The 24,105-nt window shown below is 33.9% G+C and overlaps 1 protein-coding gene across 2 annotated transcripts in view; it reads right to left on the bottom strand.

Moving 5' to 3' along the window:
- ankrd10b (ankyrin repeat domain 10b) overlaps nt 1–24,105 on the bottom strand; it is a 30,769-nt gene that overhangs the window by 4,733 nt on the left and 1,931 nt on the right. For both annotated transcript variants that reach the window (XM_067408884.1, XM_067408885.1), the window contains exons 2-3: nt 22,061–22,213; nt 18,502–18,593 (exon numbers count right to left, since the gene is read on the bottom strand). In XM_067408884.1, coding sequence (XP_067264985.1) covers nt 18,502–18,593; nt 22,061–22,213 — 245 coding nt within the window. The remainder of the gene's footprint in view (nt 1–18,501; nt 18,594–22,060; nt 22,214–24,105) is intronic.

Genomic DNA, 24,105 nt, shown 5'->3' with positions numbered 1-24,105 from the left:
AAATTGTGCTTTTGTTTATTAATGCTATTAATAAACATAGTAAAGCAGCGGCAACAAGGAGACAATAACTGTAGATAGAATAACGTAGAAGTACAAACATGTCTTCTTGAATCTGTAATAAGCGCCCTGGAAAGATGAAAGGAAATCATGCCAATCCATCTTCTGATTAAAAAAATAAAGGAGAAACTCATATCCTCAAGAGGTTTTATAGTGGGTGAATCTTCATTTCCATGGCTGAAAAATGGCATCTTTGAAGCGACAAGGCGAAAAACACCCGATCAGGAAATTCTTTAAACACTCAAAGATAACAGTACAGCAAGTTAAAGAGAAAAGCAACCTGGCTTCATCAAGAGGAACATTTGTTCAAACGTTGAACGCTGATACCGTAAAGCATTAAAGGGTAATGTGAGATGCAAACCCATTTAAAATTTGACATGACAACAAGAAAGGATTGAGAGTGTGCATTTGGCATCAATACTGTCATTTTCTATTGCAGTACAGAAACAAAGAATACATGAATGAACAAAATCAAGGGCAAAATAACAATGTTCACACTTACCCCCGGAGCTCCTGTTAACACATCTATCTTGAATGCAGTGAGAATACAGACATGTCACTCATGGCAGCGCAGTACAGACAATCCAAAAGAATTTATATCAAACACTAATCATTTGTTACATGTCACTTTTGTGTTGTTCTTTCTTATAAGCAAATGTGTGTATCTGTATGGAGTTTGAGTAACTGCCAGCATTTGCTGATTACATCTAACATTGAAGCTAGAACTGACACAGGATTTGTTACTAACTACATTTAAACTGACTGGGGATAATAAGAGCAATTTATCCCTAACATACATCATTCCACAATGCATTAAGGACCCCCATTAGGAAAATATTACTGAATCCATTGCATCAATTGGCACAACCTGAATCAGTGTTCACCAACCCTTTTTCCTGGAGGCACACCAACAGGAACACATTTTGGATATCTCCCTTACCTGACCTACCCATTTCATGACTTAGAGAAGCGACTTCAGAGAAGCCTCCTAGATAAGAAATAAAATGATACAAGGCCATGGATGTCATTGAAACTTCAGAACATTTAATAAACTGCCTTTATGAAGAAACCACCTCTTCATGAGTATGTGGCCGATCAGCTAATCTTCAAGTTTCCTATTAACAATTTGTTTTGGATTGAGGTTACAATCAGTTACAAAGTGACTAGCTGTTGTACAATTCCAAAAGCAATTCAAATGACATCGAGACTATAACGTGATTGGCTATCAAGGCACACACTGACTTTACATTTTCTATGATGCTACAGGTTGGAATTTTCTGAACTTTACTAAAATGCTAGAAATCACATACAGAGTAGATACTACGTAAACATCAGAGTAGATGCCACATTTGGTGAGGTACGAACTTTGCAACAGTTAATAAAGTATGTTCTGTATAGTATGAATGTGTGTTGGATATATCTGAAATACAGAAATAATACATCCGCAAAGTTCTCATAGTCTTGTGACCATGTCAGTTACGTTGCTTCACTTCCATTCACAACACCTCTCGTGGCCTCATGGGACCATCAGATGTCCACTTCTGAATCTTGGCAGAAGATCATCTATGTACTTTATGCCTACCGTTTTTATGAAAACTATGATGTAGTGTTATGAACCATTTGTAAAGTAGGGAATTGGGCATATTCAGATTAAGGCATCTCTGCTTGAAGTCTCTACCAATGAGCTGAATTGTGTGTTTGATTAGGAAGGGTTTGAAAATGTGTACTGTTGGTCTGTTTCTTGAACAGTAAAAGATTTTAATTTTTTTTGCTTTATATTTGAACAAGCAATTCACTGTAAATGAGGAGGGCATGATGCTTAGGTGCCAAGAACTTGGTATTTTGATTGGAAAGAGGAAGGAAAATGCTGGCAGTCTCCCAAACCCTACATCTCATTTTAATGAATCTGAACCCGTGGAGTTTGTGTAAAAGAAAGAATTTGATAAATATTTTAAACTTAAATATATTATAATTTGCAATGCTCAATGTTAGTTTATAAGAGTCGTCAGGTAACAAATACATTAAATACACTTGATTCATTTGAACGGATTTCCTGCATGCGCTACTACCATTGAGTTACATACATTAAGTAAGGGGTTTGCTTGTGGCTATAAGAAAATGTTTTGTTCATTCATGGATTCATTATAAAACAATCATCATATTATTTATTCAGACATGTTTTTGAATCTCTAACTGGATCACAGTCCATACACGCACATTCATTCCAACACATAAAACATTCATTTTCAAATCATACATCTAAAAATAAAATACAATTTCCAGCAAATAAAGTAAAAATCAAACAATTTCCATTGAACAGACCCCTTCCCACCTATTCCTACCCAAATCTGAAGAAAAATATGAATGCTTCTTGGATGTTCTGATGTCAAAAAGACATTTGTAACAAATACTTCAGAAGGTGTGTGGCCATCCTGGCAGGTCTCAATTGGAAATGAACCTCTTAGGTGCAAGAAATCTGAAATAATTACCAAAACAAACACATTGATCATATGGACAACTGATTAATAGTTCACATTTATCCACTGTTGGTTATTGGCCCAAATCTGTATGTGACTTGAATATAAAATACAAATGTTCCTTTGTTTCATTTGCTGCTTACAGGTACTTATATTATGCATTCAAACTGCCTATATTTTACAAAACCTTTTGGTAAACATCACTTAAATGTTAAATGAAAAATGTATCAGGTAATCTGAAAGAGTACATTTTACTTTGATAGTTGCAAGGTTATCCTTGCTACACCAGTGAAAGGTTTTTGAGCTATTGCAGCAACAAACTCAATAATATAATGTGACTCAGATCAATGAAAATGGGCGTAATATTCTTACACATGTGTAATGTCCCTGAAATTAGATGCCTGAAACCTAGTGCCAGTTCAGTTTATAAAGCCAGATTTGGGGAAACTCTTGTTATGTTTTGTATACATATTGTCCACAATGTTCAGAGTTGCATCAGATTTCTGGTACCTTTAATTAGAGATCATTTCAGTTCATGTAAATGTAAAAGATAAACCCGTTATTCATTTGCATTGATTTTCCATTTAGTTTCCTTGCTGCTACTTGAGTTCTAGACATTTGGTACTTAATACTCCAAATAAAACTAAATCTAAATAAAATTAATTAGAAGTGTGGCAGTTAATACAGTAAGTTATTTATATTTACTTTGCTTTTTGAAATAAGACATATTTTAGTGTTTGGGCCAGACTTGTTAGATTACATCCAGACACTATGGTCACGCACACCCTGCAAAGATTTCAGAATCCCCTCTCATTCTTAATATAAGATTCAGTCTAGAAATTGCCAAGTTAGATAATTTACCATTATGTGGCTGTAAACAAGAAACTTTGATGCCAACAGTTGATGAAACGGTTAAAGAAAAAAATATTAGCAACTGAACACACTAATATGACAACTTTTTATTAAACTGCTGTCAACGTTATATTTATGCTCATTATGCTGTTGCATTAAAACTGCACACTTGCAAATATTCTCTACTAATCAGATTTAGGTGAATTAAAGGATAGTTCACCCATAAATAAATTCCTTCATCATTTACTCACCCTCAAGTTGTTCCAAACCCCTATGAATTTCTTTCTTCTGCTGAACACAAAAGAAGATATTTTAAAGAATATGGGTAACCAAACAGTTGATGAACATTGACCTTAAAAGAATTTTTTTCTTCATACTATAGAAATCAGTGGAGTGCATCAACTGTTTGGTTACCTATATTCTTTAAAATATCTTTTCTGTTCAGCAGAAGAAATTCATACAGGTTTGGAACAATTTGAGGGTGCGAAAATGATGACAATTTTCATTTTTAGGTGAAATATCTCTTTAACAGCTATTTTAACCAACAATTTAGAACTTGCTGGTTCTATATCTGACAATATCAAGCACTAATTTACAAAGACTATACAAACTCAAAAGACTTTAATTTTGTTTATATACATGCTTATATTCCATCATAGACATGCAGATATTTCAAAACATTCTTGATGTTTTAAATAATTTTGGATTACCATGGCTAAACTCTAAATCTCACCTAGATTGCTCGTTTTTTTGTAGTTCACAGATTGCTTAAATCTGCCTCTATTAAAAGATTAGTTCAATTTCAAATGAAAATTAGCCCAAGCTTTACTCATCTTCAAGCCATCCTAGGTGTATATGACTTTCTTCTTTCTGATGAACACAATCATAGACATATTAATAAATATACCGACATATCCAAGCTTTATAATGGCACTATGCGTTACCAAACGAGTATGAACTGAAGAAAGGGTCTCCATCCACAACCATCCATCATTAACATGTTCCACACGGCTCCAGAGGGTTAATAAAGGCCTTCTGAAGTGAAGCGATGCATTTGTGCAAGAAAAATATCCATATTTAACAAGTTATGAAGTCAAATATGTAGCTTCTGCCAGACCACCTTTTTTTATTTTATTTTTTTTTTTTACACAAATGCATCGCTTTGCTTCAGAAAGCCTTTATTAACCCTGCGGAGCCATGTGGAGTATGTTTATAATGGATTAATGTGGACAGAGACACTTTCTTCAGCTCATACTCATTTGGTAACACATGTTGCCGTTATAAAGCTCGGATGCGTCAGGATATTTATTGTGTTCATCAGAAAGAAGAAAGTCATACACATATGATGGCTTGAGGGTGAGTAAAGCTTGGGCTAATTTTCATTTGAAAGTGAACTAATCCTTTAAATATGTAACCAAGATGATTTATTGCCACAGATGTATTCTGGTGGCCTTTTTATTAATTTTAGAACCTTAAATGGCGTTTTGCTAAAGATCTGGATTGGATTCACAAATGCATTCACAATTTATCAAGATTTTCAGTGGGGTTGTGCGAGACTAGCAGACTTAATGATACTGCTACTGTTAATCGACATTGGAAATACTAGTAGTTTACATTCATTTTTTTTTTCAAAGTTTTGCTTTATGCAAAGGCCTTGTTCAAATTTTGTTAATCATGTTAATTTTACATTTAAAAATAACATTTTATTGTATATCTGGTGTGGGAAAAAAAAGAAAAGAAAATCAGTAACGTCCACTTGGAAGACGAGAGGGAGTATTTTACTTAAAAGAAAACAAAAGTTTTGTGCAGGCTATATCATGTCAAACTGGCTTAACATTAGGCTCGCTTATAAGATTGTTATACCGGTTATGAGGGAAAATAGCCTACTGATATGATATTTTATACCGGTTTAAATGAAAGCCATTATGAATGAAACTTTACAATAACAAATAGAATACCCTTAAATAATGTATAGCTGCCAATGCTTGTCAATCTTTTCTTGCAATTTTGCCACCGGTCACGTGTACAGATACTTCTCACACAAAACGTTTTAAAACCCAGACACAGAAGCGGTGGTAACAAACAGCAATACCTTGACATGCCGATTTATGCTGGCTAACTTTTAGACATAGGGATAGCTACAGGTCGTAATGGGCATGCCAAAAGGTACACAATCCTAACCCTAATCCCACACCCTAACAGACAGCTTTTGCGACCAATTTTAAAGTCCTTTCGGCATGCTCATTACTCCAACCTGCAGATGCCCACAGGAATTCTCTTTATGATAGGCTATTGAGTTTGTACGCATTGGTCCTGCACTGCATATTGATTCAGTTGATTTTAATGCATGTAGTTAATAATTTATTGCATATTAAAGGGATAGTTCACCCCAAAATGAAAATTGTCATCATTTACTCACCCCCAAGTTGTTCCAAATCTGTATGAGTTTCTGTCTATTTTCTATTAGGTAAATGATCTATTTGAATAAATTATAACAGAATTTTAATTTTTGAAAATTAAAGTTCTGTCCTCTTTTACACACCCTCATGTCGTCACCACAAATCTTTTGTTTATTTTCAAAACACAAAGGAATTTGAATAAAACTTCAGAGATTTCTCTCTGATCCATTGAAAGTGCAGTTCACCAAAACTTTGACACTCAACGAACATACAAAGTTAATCAAGTGGTATGGCAAACAGAAGCAGAAACATGCTTGCTTGACACATAATAACCAACAAGATTTATCCACTGTCAAACAAGTACGGTTCAGCTTCTGTTTACCATATTTGATATGCTCTATGTATGTGCATTGTTCAATGTTTATATGGGAATCAAAGCCTAAATTAAATCTGTTCATTGTATAAAACAATCATGTCTCTTCAGAAGAGTTCTATATCATATGGATTATAATCTCTAACAATCTCTTTTGAATTGTTGGTGGAATGAACTTTCAATGAAAAGACAGAAATCATTCAGTTTTCATTAGATGTCTTTATTGGAGTTTCAAAGATTAAAGGATTAGTTCACTTTAAAATCAGAATTACCCCAAGATTTACTCATCCTCAATCCATCCTAGGTGTATAAGACTTTCTTCTTACTGATGAACACAATCGGTGTAATATTAATAAAAATCCTGACACGTGAATGGGGGCAACAAGTTTAAGCCCGAAGAAAGTGCATTGATCCATCATAAACATACTCCACATGGCTCTGTGGGGTAATAAAGGCCTTCTAAAGTAAAGTGTGTGTGTAAGAAAAATATCCATATTTAACAAGTTATAAAATAAAATATCTAGCTTCCGCCAGACCGCCTTCTGTATTGAGCTTACGAAGAAAGTGTAATGCCTCTCGCACTTCAAAATGCTTGCGCTACATCCTACGCAAAGCATAACTAAGTTTTTCGTACGTTGAATATGGAAGGCAGTCTGGTGGAAGCTTGATATTTTACTTTATAACTTGTTAAATACGAATGTGTGTTTTTTTTTTGTTTTTTTTTTTACACAAACACATCGCTTTGCTTCAGAAGGCCTTTACTAACCACCCCGGAGCCGTGTGAAGTATGTTTATAATGGATGGATGCACTTTCTTGAGCTTCAAACTTGTCGGTCCTGTTCACTGCCATTATAAAGCTTGGATGTGTTTATTCAAATATCTCCGATTGTGTTCATCAGAAAGAAGAAAGTCATATACACCTAGGATGGCTTGAGGATGAGTAAAGCTTGGGTTCATTTTCATTTTAAAGCAAACTAATCCTTTAATAACAGTCAAATAGGCTTTGAATGACACGAGTGAGTAATTGATGACGATTTTCACTTTCGGGCAAACAATTCCTTTAACTTACAATTTTCTTGTATAAAAAGTCAAATAGGTTTATATATACACATTAGACCTGCCAAGTTTGCCACAGTTTCCTGGTGATTTCAGTGTTCAAAAACAGTGTGAATAACTGTTTCACTTTGACAAATGACAATTTTACTTGAATGAATGATAGTTTTATTTCAGTAATGAAACAGAAGCATTCATTTTGTTTCTTCATTCCTGATATGCTTTGCTACTCTCTATTTCAACTTCATAAATTCTCTTCCATAGCCCTAACACATAACTTCCTGAGCATCAGACCATGCTTACTCTGGACGAGACTAAGGGACTGATTAGACCTGTCCTATATACGTCCTATGGTTAGTCTATACAAAAAGAATGAAAGAAATTAATAGGAAATAAATATACATCAACTGCATTGATTTAAGGGCACAATTAAGCAAAGCATGCAGGTCAAAAACAAAAACTAGATCTAAAAAAACTTTTGTCTTTTGAAAGTTCTAGGTACAAAAAGTCCTATCAGTAAAACCAATCACCGCATGAAATACCTCAACAGTTTGCCAGTGTGTTGATACTGAAGGGAGCGATAGTGAGAACACTCCTAATGCCACAACAGTGTAGTTTCGTTGAGGGAACTTGGAGTGAGTCAGCAGTGTCTATTTGGAATGCTCTCCCCCTTTTCTAGGATTACTTGAAAAAGTCAAGTCATTTCGAATTCAATAGCTGCAAAACATTGAGATGTGTAGATGTTCTCTAGAATTTTGCCGTAACAGTTAACAAAATGCAATCTTCATTTCTTTTGTCATCATGCCACTTTCATAAGGACAAAGGTGACAGATGATTCATAAAAGAACATGTTTTATTATAAGGTAATCATATCATAGGGTAAATTCTGCAGGCGACATTGTAAATACAAACAGTTTCTCTCTATGAACAAAGTCTCAGAATAAAAGATGCAGACAGGTTAAAACAAAAATTCTAGTAATGCTATTAATGCTACTGAGGTCTAGTAATGCAAACCCTCTGATATTTAAGCCTGTGCTTTACCCTGCTCTCCTTTGCCATTATACTACCTGAACCACACTTTCTCCTACCAGACTTCTGGATCGAGGGCTTTGGGAGACTGTAGGATAATAGTCTGAGCAGAAGGACTATCTATGTTTAGGACTAAAAATAAGTTTTACCCACATGATTTACTCTGGAGAAGGGACAGGAAGTAATAACGGGGAATTGTACATGTTCCAATCAGTCTCGTGCCGTCTGCATGAGCTTGAAGGCTCAGCATGTCAGAGTTACATATTTAAACATCAAAAGTATAGTGTGCCTTAAAAAGTTTAACATTTAAACATCATTTATAAGGACAGTAGGCCAAACACTGTAATTTCAACTGGATATTTTATCTGAAATACCTCCTTTGCAGAATTGAAATAAAACAAGGCAATAAGGAAAGATAATTGACAAAATGTACACTAGAAGCCGTGTACGTCACTGGTAAAGAACATAAGAAGCTGAACAAGTGAATGAAAACCAACATGAGAACCACGAAGCTTTAAAAGAGAAAAGAGTACAAACCTTTTTGTATCACAGAAAAAGAGAACAGAAGAAAGTGACAAAGCACTTTTTTTCTTGGCCTTCTGAACTTGGTAGATAAAGACAGAATTGAAGACATCTGAGATTTCAATAAGAGAAGAGAGATGTATGAAGTGTGTCCATCCATCAAACATAGTTAAAGTCTGGATGTCTTCAGTAAGCCATGAACAACCGGAAAAAAGAAAGAGGTAACAATGTGTCTGTCTGGAGACATCCAATTGAAAAAGTACAAGATGAGAATGCACATTTGTGCAGTTAATAATTGTAAATCTGATTCCAGGGTTTTCAAGATTTAAGCAGAATTTGGAAGAGATCCATTTTCATTTTCTTAATTTGTTTTTTCGGGAATTTTACAGATGACATTAAGCAATTGCTTTTGTTGCTGTTGTTTTTTTTTTTTTTTAATCTAAATCCGCTGGGATCTGGAGGAACAGTTCCAGCAATAAGGCAATACATCAATGTTTGTTTCTTGAAAGTTCCTTTGTCTTCTCTACACAATTCATGTTGTTTGGGTTCCAGTCCAAAAGACGCTGAAGGAATATCAGACAATTTGATCACAAGGAAATGGTCCTTATTTGTCAGCTTTTAAGGTAGGAATTTGGCAGTCTGTTCAAGTGTCCAGAGAATATTTTCATTGCCGGCCGACATGTTTTCTCCAGAAAAGAAAAGTATCATCTGGATTTGGGTCTCAAGAAATCAATTAAAATAAAAGCTAGAAATAAATAGTGAGGAATCAGATAAAACATCCAGTTTTGCATATTTTTTTTTTTAGGCCATGGCGATTTTTGGTGAACAAGGTAATTGTGACGTGTTTGAACTTACAAAGTCTAATGAATATTATATAAAAGAAGATTTCTGAAGAGAAAAAAAAAAAAAAAAGGGAGTGTTAGGACACAAGACCTCACCATTGATAAGGATGAGAAAACTGACTCAAAACTTGTTAATGTTTCTAGGATTCAAAGCGAATGTTTAAATAGATAAAAATATAAAATAAAAACCCAAAACCCTCGTTCCTTTCTATCTCCTACCTAGGCCTATATTATAAAACCCTTTTTATTTTAAACCTTCTCTTCTGCTTTGAATTGGGTAAATCTGACACACTATAGCTGAGAATTAATGCTGCCTGGGGCTTCAGTGTCACTACCACTGTAAGACTTTTGAAACATTGCTTAGACTGCCATAATAAAAATCCTATTTGTCTGGCTGCTAAATGCACATTTCATCATTATCTCAAAAGCATTTCCAAAAGGGCAATAAACAACATGCACTAATATAAATTGAACAATTAAAAACAACCCCTAGTTCCCCTCAAGAACAAGATGTTTCTCCTTTGTAGTTTTGAATGCCACATTACTCATGGATAAGTAAGATAATCCACAGCTAGAAACGCATTAAATGATTTTAATGCACGACGTGGAGGCATAGAACCACCCGAAATGAAGCACAGTGCACTAAAATCATTTAATTCACAGCTAGCCATGGATTATCCCGCTTATACCATGGTCAGTTGTCAGAACAAGCTGTTATTGATGTCTGCAGATCAATATTTGCCCGGAAGGGTAAAAAAAAAAAAAAAAAAAAAAAAAAAGTTATTTTGTTAGTTAAGGCTCGTTAGATTTTGACCATTTTAAAATCAGACACAGATAAAATAGTGCAGTAAGATTAGATTTATTTGAATGAGTGAATTATAGCAATTATTTGAATTAACTATCAAGAGAGATGCATGTGTGAATTACCTCCATTTTGTGCAGCCTCTCTATATTAAAAATGAAGCTGCAAGTTTAATTACTTCAAAACCAGCAATGTTACCCCCTCGTTGCTGAGAAATGCATCGATTCAGTAGCGAAGCCATTATATTAAAAGTCACGGGGCAGCACTGACAGGTTTCTGTGCTCCTGAATGTTTTTGTGTGCGCAGTGTGATCTTTAAGTGATATATGCATGTGTGCGGTTCAATGAAAACAGCGCATTAATATAGAACGGTGATTAAACTGACTTGGAACTACCTGTGCATTAAAAAGTTTTACTGCACACATTCCAGCCAATCAGAATTGCGAATTCAGACAGACCATGGTATAATGCAATATAACTGTAGAAGTAATCAGATTACTTCTATCACTGATTTGTTTTCAAAAATTATCAATTAAAATACCATTATCTATTTTATATAGTAGGTATGGTACCACTGGAACAGTTTAAACTGTTTAATTAAGACTTTTGAAGAGATTATTTCTCTCTGGTACCCATTTGTCTTTCTAGACACCTGTCTGAAACTCTTTAGCTCTGTGCGAGTTATCTCTTTTCCCCTAAAAACAAGGCCATAAACTATTCAATCTAAAGTTCTCCTAGTTAAATGATTCTCCGTTATGCATCACATACAGATTTCAAATTTTGACTTGCCATGCCAATTTAGAATGAAAATTTTATATGAAGTAGTTTTACACTGCATTGTTTTTCAATGTTTTTATTAACTGGGAGTGAATTAAATGCTGCAAACAGTTGCTATATTTTTTAATACAAATTCTAGTGTACTGATAATTTAAATTAATTTACCATGTGACAATAATAGAATGCAGCCTTCTAGTCATTTCTATACTGTAAATATTTAGCAACTGTAATTGTTTTTTTTTTTGTTTTTGTTTTTTACAGTGTAGCAATCCTTACTTTTATTGCAAAACATTAGCCTGACTTCGTCATACTCATATTCTAGGCAGAATGTGAGTCTGATACTGCTCCATTGCACTTGAATTATGGGGCGTGTCTTAACCAAACCAGTAAAAAACAACAACTCTGCACTCAATTGGATAGACCTACAACCAATCAGAGCAACCCAGTTATTGACGTATGTTGAACTTGTACTTAAACTTTTGCCGAATCCCGTTGGAAGGACGGCAAACACATCTTTCCCATCGACAAATGCCTTGATTGCGGTTCTTTGTTCGTCTTTTTAAAAATAATGCGCTGTCGATTTCTTTTATTACAGACGTGATAGCGGAATCTAAACATCTTACTTCTCCAGCTGCAGTCATCGTTGGTGAAAACCAATTCAACCCAAGCGCGCTCTTTGATGCCGTGGGTGGTTACGTAACCGCAGATAGCCTGTCCATCATCGATTAAAGCCCGCCCTGGCAATTTGATTGGCTCGGCCTTCTGGGAGCCAAGCATAATTACTCCACAATGGATCGAATCCAGACCGAACTTCCCGTCCAAAAAATGTTGTGGGCGGGGTTCGGGCTGGCACCCAGGCTAGCAAAACATTACAATAAGATTAAATTAAAATCAGTTAATACATTAGGTATCCTGAACTAACAATGAAAAATACGAGGACAGCATTTATTAAGCTATGTAAATGGTAATCAAACTATACTATAAAATATGTTGTATACATTAACATGAATGTATTAAGAACAAGTAAGGGATAATCCTAGCTGTGCATTAAACGGTTTTAATGCACGACATGGAGGCAAATAAGAACCACCCGACGCGAAGCGGAGTGCCTTCAAATTATTTAATGCACAGCTAGCCGTGGATTAGAAGGCTTATGCCATGGTCTTTTACCAGCATTGACAATTTAAATCTGTCATTGATATTTGCAGAGCAATATTTGACTGGAAGGGAAAATGATGGTTATTTTCATCAGTTAAGGCTCGTTAGATCTAGCATTCTGCCTGCTTTGAATCAGACACCGAGATAAAGTAGTGCGTAAGATTACATTTATTTCAATGAATGAATTATAGCACTTATTTGAATTAATTATCTCGAGAAAGACAGAGAGAGATGAAAGATGCGTGTAAATTACCTGTGTCTGTGCAGCATCTTTCTATTATCAACGAAGCTGTGAGTTAAAAAAAAAAAAAAAAAAAACGAAACAGCGATGCAACCCCCTCGTTGCTGAGAAATATAATGTAGCCATTAATAGAAACCGTTTTATTAATAGAAGTCGCGGGGCAGCGTTGATAATTTTTTGTGCTCCTGAATGTTTCTGTGTGCGCGCAGCATGATCGCCGATCTCTGTGTGCTTCAATTAAAACAGCGCATTAATAAAGAACGGTGATTAATTGGTTTTATTGCACACCTTCCAACCAATCAGAATCGAGTATTCAGACAGACCATGGTATAAACATGAATTAACAAACACTAGTACATTTACAATTTATCCTTAAGATAAATAAGATTAACAAATGAATATTATAATAATCATTGTTAGTTCGTGATACAAAATGAAAGTTATGTTAACAAACTAAAAGGTAATAGTAAGGTGTCACCAGTTTTAATGAATGGCATTAGACTATTGTTATAAATGTTAATGTCTGTTACACTGTGCTGACCAAAACACATATGGCATTCAAAAGAGGAGAACATCATCTGAAGATCAAATTTGCAGTTGTAGTTCAGCAGGCTTGTGTTCTTTAGACCAAAAGCCTGCAAGAAACACTGTTAAGATGACTGTTGTTCCACAAAACACATCATACATTTGCTTTACAAAATAGGATTCTGCTTGACCTCAGTCAACTAATGTTTGAAGATAACACATGTAAACAGTGTTATTAAAAACGCATGAATTACGAACCACATTGAAGCACAATAGATTTAAGACCATTTTTAAATGTTCAATGATCTGGTAGCGTAAAACGACAATGGAAAATTTGACATTTCAAGCATTCCATTTTAAATTAAACAAATTTAGCTAAAATTAATTTAATGTTTCGGTCAGTAACGGAAAGGTTGGTTGCATGTATATATGTGCCTTTGAGGAAGAACAGATCATTTCCAGTTAATCATTATTATTAAAGTATGCCTTAAATTCCCCTAGTGGCATTTCTCATTATCAAGAGATATGAAATGGCGAGTGTCTGTTAAGATTCAACTGTTGCATTTCTCCAGAATGAGCAACAAGAACACTCCTGCTCCACTGAATATGCATGCTGCACAGTTTATTCAAGTTACAATTCTCAATACGTCAAAAAACCAAATCTTGGTAAAGAGAGCCTTGTTGCAAAACCCTGGAGATATGTTGAGAAACAACCAAGATTATGTATGAGCTTCCATCAGAATCTCTCTGCAAAGTCACTGCATGTTTTATAACACATGCTGCATGAACAGGTCAAACTACAGCCATACACTAACATCAGTCTAAATGCTGAACAAGGTGCTGGAGAAAAGTAAGTGAAGTAGATCTACACACAAAGTGAGTTTAGCCCCAACAATAATTAAAACACATCAGAACCAGTTAATCAAGGATTATCAGGATTGTCAGGATTACTAGAAATTTTCAGGCAGGTGTGTTGTAGGTTAAAAATAAAATCTTCAGGATGGGATGATGAAGACTATATGCATAGATTTGTGATTACTATTTCTTTAATTTTTCTGTTTAAAAAACTTGTTGCATGTTCACATGTGTGTTCTTGCATTATTTTTATACAATTTATTTTCTTTTAAAATAGAATAGTGTTTTTATAAATTTAAAGGGATTGTTCACCCAAACATAAAAATTCTGTCATCATTTACTCACCCTCAAGTTGTTCCAAACCTGTATGAGTTTCTTTCTTCTGCTGAACACAAAAGAAGATATTTTGAAGATTGTCGGTAACCAAACAGTTGATGGGCTCCATTGATTTCTGAAAGTCTGGAAGACTGGAAGTCAATAGGGCCTATCAACTATTTGGTTAGCCATATACTTCTAAATATCTTCTTTTGCGTTCAGCAGAAATTGTTTGGAACAACTTGAGGGTGAGTCAATGATGACAAAATTTTCATTTTTGGGTGAACCATCCCTTTAAGGTCCGTTCACACAAAGGACAATAACGATAACGATAAAGATATAGTTCAAAAAGTGTTTCAAATAAAAAAAGAAAAGAATAGTACTATAATAACAATAACAGATCAGAGAAAGCATATCATTCTAATCAATTTCAGAACTATTTCTTTAGTTACTAAACGATAAAAACATTGACAGCCAATTAGAATCCATCCTGCTTCAAAGAGATCGAGAATTTAAAGTAGCAGACAACAAAACTGCAGCACTTGCTTACAATAAACAGGACATTGTTGTACACTGGTGTGAACTAGAGTTGTCAGAAGTACCAACAGTCAATACTGAAATTTTAAAAATGTGACGCTTTGAGCACTGTTGAGTGGATTTGTAAACGCCTCTGATTGGCCACTGTGATCATGTGCTCATGGGATATGTCTGCGATTGGCTAAAATGAGCAATGCTTCAAAAACATTGTAAATACTCAATGACGTTCTTCACCGAGCGCTTACAGATACACACGGGAGCGTTTGAAAGCAGCCGTCTATCACAGACCAGTCCACTGATAGACGCCTGCTTTCAAACGCTCCCCTTCCACTTTCAAATCCAAACACTTCCGTGTGCTTTCAAACGCTCTCGTGCGTTGATCATTGTAGCCAATCACAGACATATCCTATGAGGGCGTCAACACAATAGCCAATCAGAGGAGTTTACGAATTCGCTCAACAGTGTTCAAATTTCAGTAAAAGTCGGCACTTTTGACAACTCTAGTGAGAACGCTAATATAGTTAGTTATCTTAGCTTGTTCTTTGTATGAATGGGCCTTTAGAATTCTCGAAAAACTAAGAATATATCAAATGCAATAAAATGCAAGGTAACACTTTATTTTAAGGTGATGTAGTTGCACGTTACTACATGTACTTACTGTAGTAATAACAGTAAATTATGCATAATTACAAGTAACTAACACTAAACCAAACCCTAACCGCAACACTATAGTAAGTACAAGTAGTTAATTATTATTATTACTCAGTACTTATTTGAGTAAGTACGATGTAACTCTGTCACCTTAATATAAAGTGGAACTGAATGCAATACAATGACACTGCAGAGACATTTTGAATGGAGCTCAATTCATCCTTGATACCATGGGGTTTCACACTTCATTTCATCTCATCTCCCAACAAGGAAAAAACAACAAATAAACCCTTATCAACCAAGGACAATTTTAAAAAAAAAGCAACAGTTGTTGTTTGCTTTTGAGCTATGAGGAAATGTGCAACCGTTTGCAACCTTGTAATGACAACACATTTAAAATCAAAAAGTGAAGGAAACAAAAAGGATATTACCTCCGCACTTCACAGGGGATTATAGAAGACATGATAGAGATCATCAAATTACTAAATTCAGAATACATTTCACATTTAGGCAAAATCAAGCCAATAATACCAAATCTGGTCACATATTTCAGAAGAGCTCCATCAAAATACATTGAGTGTATTTAGGTCACTTTTCAAAATCACATTTTCAGCTTGGATTACCAAAACAATACAAATTTAACATTGAATCTTGATATACACATTGCTGTCTTTTAGAGTCTAGCCCAGGGCGGCCCAATCCTGATCCTGGACATCTACCTGCAAGAGTTCAGATCCAACACACCAGTCTATAATCATTCAAGTTCTCCTGAAGTTCTTTATTAGCTGCATCAGTTGTGTTTGTTCAGGGCTGGAGCTGAACTGAAGGAAGGTAGTTTTCAAGGAACAGGATTGGGCACCCCTGGTCTATTCCAATGGACAAAAGCTGTCCTATATAGTGACGCATAACAGTAGGGTTCAATTCGTTAATAGCAGTCCATTAGGTATCATGGTCCAACAAGAACAGCATGTATTAATCTTGGATTTTTACATTAACAAATTTTTGTATGAATTATCCAAAATGTATTATGAATAAACAATCATCAACAAACAATAATATATGGTAACACTTTACAATTAGGTTCATTTGTTAACATTAGTTAATGTATTAACTAACATGAACTAATTATGAGCAATACATTTGTTACTGTTTTTACTAATCTTTGTTAACGTTAGATAATGAAAATCTAGCTGTTCATTATTTGTTCATGTTAGTTCACAGTGCATTAACTAATGTTAACAAATACAACTCTTGATTTTAATACTGTACTAGTAAATGTTGAAATTAACATTAACAAAGATTAATAAATGCTGTAGAAGTGCAGTTCATTATTATTTCATTAACTAATGCAGTTAACTAATGAACCTTATTGTAAAGTGTTAACCAATATATTTATAAATTAACATTAACTAAAATTTAATTAAATGCTGTAAAAATTGTTAGTTCATGATATCCAATTCATGTTCACTTTTTTTGTTGTTGCTCTGTTTAAAAAAAAAAAAAACAACTTTTAAAGGGTTAGTTCACCCAAAAATGAAATTTCTGTCATTAATTATTCACCCTCATGTCATTCCAAACCCTTAAGTCCTTCGTTCATCTTCAGAACACAAATTAAAATGTGGTTCAACCTTAATGTTATGAAGCGACGAGAATACTTTTCTTGCACAAAAACAAAACAAAAATATTCAACAAATTTGTCTCTCCCCTGTCAGTCTCATTACAGTCGCTATTTATATTGCGGAGCTTTCAGATTCTACGTCCGAATGCCGGCTCATGTCAGCATCACATGCATGCTCACATGACCAGAGCCGGCCAATACTGAGCCGGCGTTCAGACGTAAACACAGAAACTCTGCAATGTAAATTGTGTATGAAACTGACAGGGGAGACACGAATTTGTTGAATATTTTTGTTTTGTTTTCATAACATTATAACATTCATAACATTATGGTTGAACCACTGTAGTCACGTTGATTATTTTACTACTGGAGGATTAAAAAAAAAAAACCTCTCGGATTTCATCAAAAATATCTTAATTTGTGTTCCAAAGATTAACCGAAGGTCTGGTTTGGAACGACATAAGAGTGAGTAATTAATGACAGAAATTTCATTTTTGGGTGAACTAACCCTTTAATGAAAAAGATTTCAAAATTAATTTCCTTCACATATTAAAAAAAAAAAAAAAAAAAAAAAAAGCTTTAAAATCATTATAAAATCTAAAACAGATTTGACTGGATTTCAATGTAACACTTTACAATAAGGTCTCATTGGTTAACATTAGTTAATGTATTAATTAACATGAAGTAACAATGAGCAATACATTTGTAACTGTTTTTACTAATCTTTGTTAATGTTAGTTAAAAAAAATACAGTTGTTTATTGTTCATGATAGTTCACAGTGCATTAACTAATGTTAACAAATAAAACATTTGATTTCAATAATGTATTAAAAAATGTTGAAATTAACATGAACTAAGATTAATAAATACTGCAGAAGTATAGTTCATTCTTAGTTCATGTTAACTAAAGTAGTTAACTAAACCTTATTGTAAAGTGTTACCAATATATGCATATTTATTCAATATTCGTGTCCATGTCATGCAAGGCCCCACAAAATTGTAGGTAAACAGCCTCACTTCCATGTAAACCTTTCATTCAACAGTTAACAGCATGATAAAGAATATAAACATTATAGTTCAAGTTCTTTCATTTATAACTCATGCAAGTTTTAAAATCAAGTAAAAATGTGAGATTGAAAACCAGTCAGTTTTCTACCACTCAGGACAACAGGGCTCATGTGTAATCTTTACAGAGAAGGGTTGGGAAATCTCATTTTTAAGATGGTCTCACTAGAATTCACTGGTGTCATTTGCCCATATTGTCATGCAGCAGAAGAAATTATATTCAAGAGAATCAACATTTCGGTTTTGATGGAGCCCTTCTTAAATGAGACACCAGTGGGGCATTTGAATGGATGCAAGGGACAGAGAGAGAGAGAGAGATACAGTTACTCTGCGCAGCAGCTAGACAAGACTTACTCTGCCTTGGCTCCCTGGACCAGGAGGGTGTTAATGCAGTCAGTGCTGCCTGCACGGGCCGCTTTGTGGAGGGGGGTTTCACCAACATAGTCCTACAAAAAAAAAGAGAGAGAATCTAAAGCACCAGCAGGGAGTAGGATTGTCACGATTGAGAAATTTTTGCTTGTGACCGGCTACAGTATAATCTATAGTTACAGTATACAGTAAAATACAGTATTCATACTGAACTGATAATTCTTAATTCAAGGGGGAATTTTTATAATTCAAAAACACAGTAAAACATAATACTGTGAAAAAATGTGTTATAATAGCTTTTCTAATTTAATATTTTAAAAATGTAAAATTTATTGCTGTGATGGAAAAGCTGGATTTATAGTCTTCAGTGTCACATGATCCTACAGAAAATCATTCTAATAAAACGATTATTATTATCAATGTTGAAAACACTTGAGCTGCATAATATTTTTGTAGAAATGATTATTTTTCAAAATAAAAAGTAAAAAAAAAAAAAAAAAAAAAAAAAAAAAATTATTTTAAAAAAAAAAAAATATACATTTCTTAAAAAAAAAAAAAAAAAAAAAAAAAAAAAAAAAAAACAAATAAACTGTATCTTTATGGTCCACTTTCTATTCACTATAATGTTTTTTGGGACACAGGGAACCTAAATATCATATTAGAGCCAAGGTAATATACTATTCATACTGAATATTTCATCATTATTTTTAGGCAACTGCAATATCTTTCTATTCCAAATTCTTCACTTTTTAACCCGTCTTCTGCAGCCAAAATAACTTGTAATACCAAAAACACATTACATGAACCTTAAAATAAAGTGAAAACAGAATGTCTTGCATTCACAGTTGTAATGTCAAAGTGCAGCAGAAACTGAGGATGCCAGTCCATCTTTCAGTCCATAAAGAAATTTTATATTTGCTTTAAATGTGGATGACTATGAACTTTGAACTTTAAAGTGAACCATGATTGTGGCTCTCAAAATAATCTGGATTACATCAACTAATAGGAATAATTGTGGCAGGCTTTGCCGATCTATTAGATAAAAATGTCTGTAAAGGGTTATTTTTTTAGCATTATTTATTATTACAATTACAGATATAAATTATTAAAAAAAATATTAATGTTTATTAAAAGAAATAGGATTTTGTGTGCTTTTAATTAATTATATGATATGATATTATATTATATTATATTATATTATATTATATCATATCATATCATATCATATCATATCATATCATATCATATCATATTATATCATATTATATCATATTATATCATATTATATCATATTATATCATATTATATCATATTATATTATATTATATTATATTATATTATATTATATTATATTATATTATATTATATTATATCATATTATATTATATTATATACACACACACAGTACAGTCCAAAAGTTTGGAACCACTAAGATTTTTAATGTTTTTAAAAGAAGTTTTGTTTGCTCACCAAGGCTACATTTATTTAATTCAAAATACAGTAAAAACAGTAATATTGTGAGATAGTATAACAATTTAAAATAACTGTGTACTATTTAAATATATTTGACAAAGTAATTTATTCCTGTGATGCAAAACTGAATTTTCAGCATCGTTACTCCATTCTTCAGTGTCATATGATCCTTCAGAAATCATATTTTAATATGCTGATTTGCTGCTCAATAAACATTTATGATTATTATCAATGTTGAAAACAGTTGTGTACTTTTTTCCTTGATGAATAGAAAGTTCAAAAGAACAGCATTGATCTGAAATACAAAGCTTCTGTAGCATTATACACTACCGTTCAAAAGTTTGGGGTCAGTAAGAATTTATTTTTATTTATTTTTTTAAAGAAATTAATACTTTTATTCAGCAAGGATGCATTAAATCAATCAAAAGTGGCAGTAAAGACATTTATAATGTTACAAAAGATTAGATTTCAGATAAACACTGTTCTTTTGAACTTTCTATTCATCAAGGAAAAAAGTACACAACTGTTTTCAACATTGAAAATAATTATACATGTTTATTGAGCAGCAAATCAGCATATTAAAATATGATTTCTGAAGGATCATGTGACACTGAAGAATGGAGTAACGATGCTGAAAATTCAGTTTTGCATCACAGGAATAAATTACTTTGTGAAATATATTCAAATAGAAAACAGTTATTTTAAATTGTAATAATATTTCACAATATTACTGTTTTTACTGTAATTTTAATTAAATAAATGTAGCCTTGGTGAGCAAACGAAACTTCTTTTAAAAACATTAAAAATCTTAGTGGTTCCAAACTTTTGGACTGTACTGTATATAAATAAAATTAAATTAAAAAGCACATAAAATCCCATTTCTAATTTCTAGTTTTTAACCTAATATTTACATTATTTTACTTCAGCTTTGTCAATTTTTAATAGTTTTTGTTAATGACAACAATACTGTGTGTAGACTACCCAGACTGCTGAATACGGCAGGGAAGCACACTGCGGGAAGTGAACGTGCAATCTCTCCGTCACAAGTCAGCATCCTCATTTATTTAGGAGCTGGTGGATCATCCTGGCAGAGCAGCAAAAGGCGCTCCCAGCAGGAGCTAAACTTTTCACTTTTGACAGAAAGCTACAGTAAACACTTAAATGAGCGCCCTTTCAGTGATTCTCTGGAGAGGAATGTGGGTCAGACTCTCACTCAGTAGCTTTTCACTCCAGCAAGATTCATCAAAGTATCAAAAGACAAGACTGCATAAGAGATCAGTCGATGAGAAGGGTGATGCCCTTATATGCCAATGGGAATGTGGAACTAGCCTATATTTGGAGAACACATCACTGGTTATGTAACAACGGCCTAGTAATCTCATTTCTCTGCTGTAACAAACCAGTGAATGGTGGGGGTGGAGAATATATGAATAAACAGAAATGTTCTCATATGCTGATGGGGATTACTATATTCTGCACATATGGAAAACATAATAGTGATACAGTACATGAACACAGCCAAACAAACACAGTCGTGAAGGGCCTCAGAAAACACTGCCAAAACCAAAGCTGATTGGATCTGGGGTTATCGTCAAAAATAAGCACCAAATTTCATAATCACCTCTACTTTCATATGGGGAAACTGTAGGGGGAGGGATAGTTCACCCAAAAATAACACTTCTGCCATCATTTACTCCTCTTCAAGTTGTTTAAAACCTGTATAATTTCTTTGTTCACACAAAGGAGGATATTTGAAAGAATGTTTATAAGCAAACAGATCTCGCCCCCATTGACTGCCATTGCATTTTTATTTCCTACCGTGTTATTTTTTTCTAAATTCTGACTGAATGAATCACATTCAAAGGCGCTGAAAAATCATGTGGCCACCTGTTTTGTGTTAGGCCTAATATCACCCCCTTTAAACAAGTTCTTTCTCATCCTCACTTGTGTGGGACATGTCCTGCTCTGTTTTCTCACATAACTCCACATTTTCAGTGATAGCTGCAGTTTTGAATAGCCCTAGAAGACTGATGCATCTCATATATCACCTGATAAGGAAGTGATCTCTTACCTGTCTGTTTATATCAGCTCCAGCTTGCAGCAGCCAGAGCAAGCACTGAGGATGACCCCCGAAGGCAGCAATATGAGCAGGCGTCTGGGCAAACCGAGAGGTCACAGAGTTCACACCACATCCCACCTGCACTAGACGCACTACACACTCCAGCTGGGTGATGATGGGAGAGGACAAAGAAAAAAGTGCCTTTAATTAGTGCTCAACTGATATGGGCTTTCAACAGCTGATGGTAATTGATATCGACATAGAGCAGGATAGCAGATGTCTGACCCTGGACCACAGTTATAAGTCGCACGGGTATGTTTGCAGCAATAGTCAACAATACATTGTATGGGTCAAAATTATCAATTTTTCTTTTATTCCAAAAATCATTAGGATATTAAGTACAGATCACGTTCCATGAAGATATTTTGTAAATTTCCTACTGTAAATATATAAAAAAAAAGTTTTTTGTGAGTGGATATGCATTGCTAAGGACAAAATTTTTATTTTTTTCTACCAACAGATTCCAGATTTTCAAATAGTTGTATCTCGGCCGAATATTGTCCTATCCTAACAAATCCATACATCAATCAATGGAAAGCTTATTTATTCAGTTTTCAGATGATGTATAAATCTCAATTTCAAAAAATTGACCCTTATGTTATGACTGGTTTTGTGGTCCAGGGTCACAATTAAAGGGGATATTAAAAAATACAATACATAAATGCATATTTAAAATACAATTTATTGATAACAAATGAGATGTAGACAAACTGCTAACATTTTTGTAGGAAAAAAAACAAACAAACACATTTCCGAGGTTCTCAGTAGTAGAAGTCGTCATAGTTGGGTATACTTGTTCACAGTGGTGAACAGAAACTACAACAAATATAATTTTTGCATTCCCATTTGCTTCAATAGCAAAAGAAAAAATACACAATGTCAGAAATGAGAAAAGATGTGCCATTACTCCCTCAGCCGTTGTATTAGGATGTTTTCACACTAGAATTTTTGGTTCCCGGGTTCGATTGACGTCAAGAGTTTGGTTCGTTTGGATGATGTGAACCGGTGTACAGAATCTGCAAAAAAACAGTGGTCTGGGGTACGGTACAGTTCACTGCTGAAATGAATGCAATCGTACTAAATCATAAGTGAACCTCTATAGAGTGTGAAAGCTCCCTTAGAAGCACTCATGCAGTGGCGTTAACTAGTTTTGTGTAATTTAATGCCAAGGATATTAGGGGTGTGCACAAATATTCGATCTGTAATAATTATTGGAAAAATACAAATACTATTCGAACTTTGCTACATTTCTGGCCATAAATGCAGTGAATCCATGATATATCCTAAGCACGCAAACTAAAACTCACATTTATAACTAAATGCATTGATTGGCGCTGTGTAAACAAGATTGTATTTGATCAAAGAAGATACATCAAATCAATTTCAAATTAACTTAATCAAAATGATCTTACTACATGATCTTACAATATGGAATTACTTTTGATCAAATGAATCAACATGTCCTGTGCAAACATTGTCAGGTGAAACAAAGTTAAAATATCACCTCTACAATGAGAAAATCACATGAAATCCACACACTGAATCAAAATATTTGTTTTTTTATGAGCCCAAATATTCAATTACAATATTTTAGAAAAAAATCCCATGTATAAATAGGCCCGGTTTCACAGACAGGGCTTAGACTAAGCCAGGATTAGACCTTAGTTCAATTAGGACATTTAAGAAGCTTTTATAAATGTTCACTAGAAAAAAAAAAAAAAAAACTTTACTGGTGTACATCTTGAGAAAAAAAACAATGGCACTGACATATTTTAAGATATGTCAGTACAAGTTTCTTTTAGTTAAAACAGCTCAAACATGCATTTTAGTCTAGGACTAGCTTAAGCCTTGTCTGTGAAACTGGGGGATAGTGTTATAAATTAAACATTACCTTTTTTTTTTTTTTTTTTTTTTAAATGCATAAAACCTTGCTAGATTTGCATTAACGACTGTAGAAACACATCATCACAGTCTGTAAAATTGGTCCATTATTTCTT

The sequence above is a fragment of the Chanodichthys erythropterus genome, chromosome 14 (genome assembly GCF_024489055.1).
Source record: "Chanodichthys erythropterus isolate Z2021 chromosome 14, ASM2448905v1, whole genome shotgun sequence".
Classification (NCBI taxonomy): domain Eukaryota; kingdom Metazoa; phylum Chordata; class Actinopteri; order Cypriniformes; family Xenocyprididae; genus Chanodichthys; species Chanodichthys erythropterus.
Note: the sequence above shows the minus strand (reverse complement) of the source record. Positions and strands in the feature narration are given on the sequence as shown.